A 3,899-nucleotide genomic window follows, 5' to 3' on the forward strand; every position below is an offset into this window, starting at 1 on the left:
GGGTGGCGGTGACTGGGGGGAGGAGGCTGAGGGGTGCGTTAGGATGGGCTAACTTGGGTGGGATGGAGGTTTTGGAGAGGGGGGTTAGGATGTGGGGCTGAGGGGCTTTACACTCTCTTTGTTCTCCAGGACACACAGGAGAAGGAAACCATCACCCCTGAGAGAGCAGAAGAGGCAAAGCTAAAGGCTAAATACCCCAACCTGGGCCAGAAGCCTGGAGGCTCTGATTTCCTCATGAAGAGGCTGCAGAAAGGGGTATGTGTGTGTCCTCCTCACCCTCAGGGACACAGGCAGCCAAGCCTCAGCCAAGCCACAGAAACCACACAGAATTCCCAATCCACGGGCTGAGCTCCTTCCAGTGCCTGTGCTGGATGTGGCACCGAGCCTGAGTAAGGGAGAGCTGCTGTGGGCCACGCAGAAGGGTTTGTGCCTGCTCAGAGCCCCAGATCTGTTGCCTCTCAGGTGCTTTGTTCTTTGCATCCACCCCAAGGGTGGATCCCACCCTGTTCTCTACACCCTGGCCCAAAACTTGGGCTCTGGAGGAGAAACAAATGCAGGAATCCCCTGCCTGAGGTCACTGAGCCACTCTGGGACTGAGATTCTAGCTCTGGTTCTGGGCACTGGTGGTGCCACTGGCTCAGCTGGCAGTGTCTGCCCTGCTGGCACCAGTGAGGAAAGCGAACCCTCTCGCTGGAAGTGGAATTCAATCCCTCTCTGAGAGCCATCTGCAGCCTTCTTGGCTTGGCCCTGCTGGCTCTGCTCTGTGGGAGGCTAGTGCAGGAAATGGGAATCCCTGATGCTTTTCACCCAGTGCTATTGCCTTCAGTGCCCTCCCTGGTGCCTTTCCAGTGTGTTTTCCATGGGGCTTTCCCCTAGTGCCTTTCCCCAGTACCATTCCCAGTACCTTTCCCACCGTACTTTTCCCCCAGGGCTTTCCCACAGTACATTTCCCCCAGTACCATTCCCAGTGCTCCTTGTCCAGTGCTTTTCCCCTGTACCTTGCCCAGTGCTTTTCCACCAGTGCCTTCTTCCCGGTGCCTTTGCCCCTGTCCCCATCCTCCCAGTGCCTCTCCCTGGTGCTTTTCCGCAGTGCCTTAACGCTGTTGCTGCCACCTGTGCTGAGCTCAGCCTTGGCCAGTGGTGTGTCCATCCCAGAGCTGGTGGCATTGGCTCTATCAGACATGTGAGAAACGTCTGGCAGCCTCTCAGAGCCCCCACCCCTGCAGCCCCCAGTACCCAACCTGCCCACACAGCCCCAGCACAGACAGGGAAGGGTTTTTATCAGGACTATGCTCCCTGATGGCACATTGGGGCAGGACCAAGCTCTGCAACACTCCCTGTGCCCAGCTAAGCTGTGTCACAGCAGCACAGGCTCTGCCCTGGCTGTGAGAGCACCATGCAGGGGTGCAGAGTCCTGGGGATGTGTGTGATAAGGGAGTGAAATGCCCTTTGAGCCAGGTCAGTGGTGCTGTGCCACAGGGAGGTGTCACCAGCTGTGTCCTTGCAGTACTTCAGCTGTTGGGAGCTGCATGGTCCAGGAAAGGCCTTGGCAGCAGCCAGGCTGGGAGAAAATCCTGGGGAGGTGCCAGAAGATCCCTTTCCCTGGGGAGAAAATCCTGCCCCTGGCACCATGGCTCATCATCCCCAGCCAGAGGATCCCACAGCCACTCTCCCCTGGCTTTGCTGCTGCAGCTGAGCCTCTGCCTGGAGGTGTCTCCTAACGTGGCTGTGCCTGTGCTCAGTATTCCAGGGGCCTCTGGCCTCAGAGTGGATCCCTGTCCTGCTGAGTGTGGTGCAAGGGCAGAGCAGGATGAGTTTGATCCTTGTCCAGACAGACAAAGGTCACAAACACCCAACAGTGTGTCAAGGGCAGGAACGGCCCTGGCGCCTCAGGGCTGAGCAGCTTCCTCTGAGGCAGCTGTGACTCACTGGGGCTTGAGGCTAAAGGCCTTTTCCACCAGGATAGGCTCCTTGCTTTGATCTTCCCGTCGTGTGATATATTTATGGCCTATTCTAGACCAATCCCTAAAGCATCACACAATCCTCATGGCCAGGTGTGGTCTGCTCTGCCCTCACCCTCCTGCTAACCAAGTAACCCCAACTCCTCTCCCTCCTGCAGCAAAAATACTTCGATTCTGGTGACTACAACATGGCCAAGGCAAAGATGAAGAACAAGCAGTTGCCAAGTGCTGGTCCTGACAAGAACCTGGTGACAGGAGATCACATCCCCACACCTCAGGACCTCCCACAGAGGAAGTCCTCGCTCGTCACCAGCAAGCTGGCAGGGTAGCCTGCGCTTCCAGGCTGGGCTCTTCTTGTTTCTCTTGTTTTCTTTTGGCTAAATGGATTGAACTTCACTGTACCATAGGGATGGGAGCACCAGAATTCACATAGTTCTTTGAGTATTTCCAGCAAACACACCCCAAACCCGAGGGAGGTGTCGCTGGCCTGGGCTGGTCTGGCTGTTCCTCCTAGTGACACGATTTGCTGCTGCCTTAATCTTCCTGCTGTTTGACATCATCCCAGCTTGCAGAAACCCCTGGAATGCTGCCTCCTTGCTGGGAGAGCCTGGCAGCCCTGGGAGGAGCAGGAGAGGGCACGGAGGAGGCACGTGGAGGAGGGGAGAGCGCAGAGCTGAGGCGTGTGAAGGTGTTGGGTGTCTACAGAGACAGCCCCAGCTGGGACAGGAGGTGTGATCCTACCTAGAAGCATAGTCAGGTGTGTGCAGTAGAGTTTCTAAGTGAAGAAAGCAGCTGAGATGCTAAACCTGACAGGTGTGTTGCTGGGCTCAGCTGCCTAGGATCTGTTCCCAGTTGAGTTCAGAGGAGGGGACAATGTGTCCAAGGGCTGTGAGGAGACAGGGAGTGTTTGGATTGTCCTCATGGCTTGGAGCTGTGAGCAAGGTGTTTGCTGGTTGAGGGGTAGAGCCCCAGCAAAGCTGCATCCCAGGGGCACAGTGTGAGGCTCAGCAGGAGGGGCACAACAGGAGGCTCAGCTGCCTGAGGCTGTGGAGCAGTTCCTCTCTCCCTGCTCAGTGAGGCTGTGCCTTGCCAAGGGTGAGTGCCAGCTCCTCTCCCAGCCCCAGGAAGGTGCGGAGCTGAGCCCATGAGCAGCAGGACACGTGGGACACAGGAGTGTGCCAGGCAGAGCCCTGGGTGGGCACACACAGCCCTGCCTGAATCCCGGGTTTGGTGCTCACAAAGCAGGACCAGCAGCAGCCAGGGAGAAGGATTTGTGCTGCTGGAACTGATCCCTGAGGGGGAGAGAGGCAGCACTGTGAATAACTACCCCAGAAGGGACAAAAACACCAGAGTGGAGATGAGAAGAGCATCAAGGCAGACTGTTGACAGCGTCAGACACGTGTTGAGCTTGGATTTCTTTCTTTCTCCCCTTTTTTTCCCCTTGATTTTTCTTTGTTTCAAGCCTGGGAAAAAAACCCAAACAATAAAAAAAACGACCCACCACTACCATCACAACTAAAAGCCCCAAACCAACCCATTGGTGTGATGGCTGCAGCCTGCAGAGCCACGGGTGCTCATGGCTTGCACTGTCCTCTCCTCATGCCATAGATCCAGGTGGCCTCTCCCTGCATTTTGGGATTATGGGAGGCCTTAGCTCACCTGTGCCAGAGCAGCACTAAACCTACCCCGGTTAGGGCCCAGTTTGGAGGCTCCTGGGCCAGAGGAAGGGAGGGGCAGAGCTTTCCTCACGTGTACTCCTGCCTGACTCACTCAGGTGTTCCTGAGAACCTATTTCACTTCGCTCCTCACACTTTGCTGTCGCTGGTTGGACTCAGGAACATGGTGTTGCTTCCCAGGAGGAGAGTGTTTGCCAAGGGTGTGCTGGAATGTGTGCGTCTGCCTTCAGGTGGCTCCAAACCAGTTCTGGGCTCCCTTCAG

The 3,899-nt window shown here is 56.6% G+C and overlaps 1 protein-coding gene across 1 annotated transcript; it reads left to right on the top strand.

Moving 5' to 3' along the window:
- Positions 1 to 129: 129 nt before the first annotated feature.
- Positions 130 to 2,290, top strand: ENSA (endosulfine alpha; the record flags this gene model as incomplete). The annotated part of the gene is made up of 2 exons (XM_009073653.1): positions 130 to 255; positions 2,120 to 2,290. Coding segments are annotated over 2 exons (297 nt in total), but the record flags the coding sequence as incomplete, so codon positions are not given.
- Positions 2,291 to 3,899: the final 1,609 nt, after the last annotated feature.

This window comes from Acanthisitta chloris, unplaced genomic scaffold (genome assembly GCF_000695815.1).
Source record: "Acanthisitta chloris isolate BGI_N310 unplaced genomic scaffold, ASM69581v1 scaffold31724, whole genome shotgun sequence".
Lineage (NCBI taxonomy): Eukaryota > Metazoa > Chordata > Aves > Passeriformes > Acanthisittidae > Acanthisitta > Acanthisitta chloris.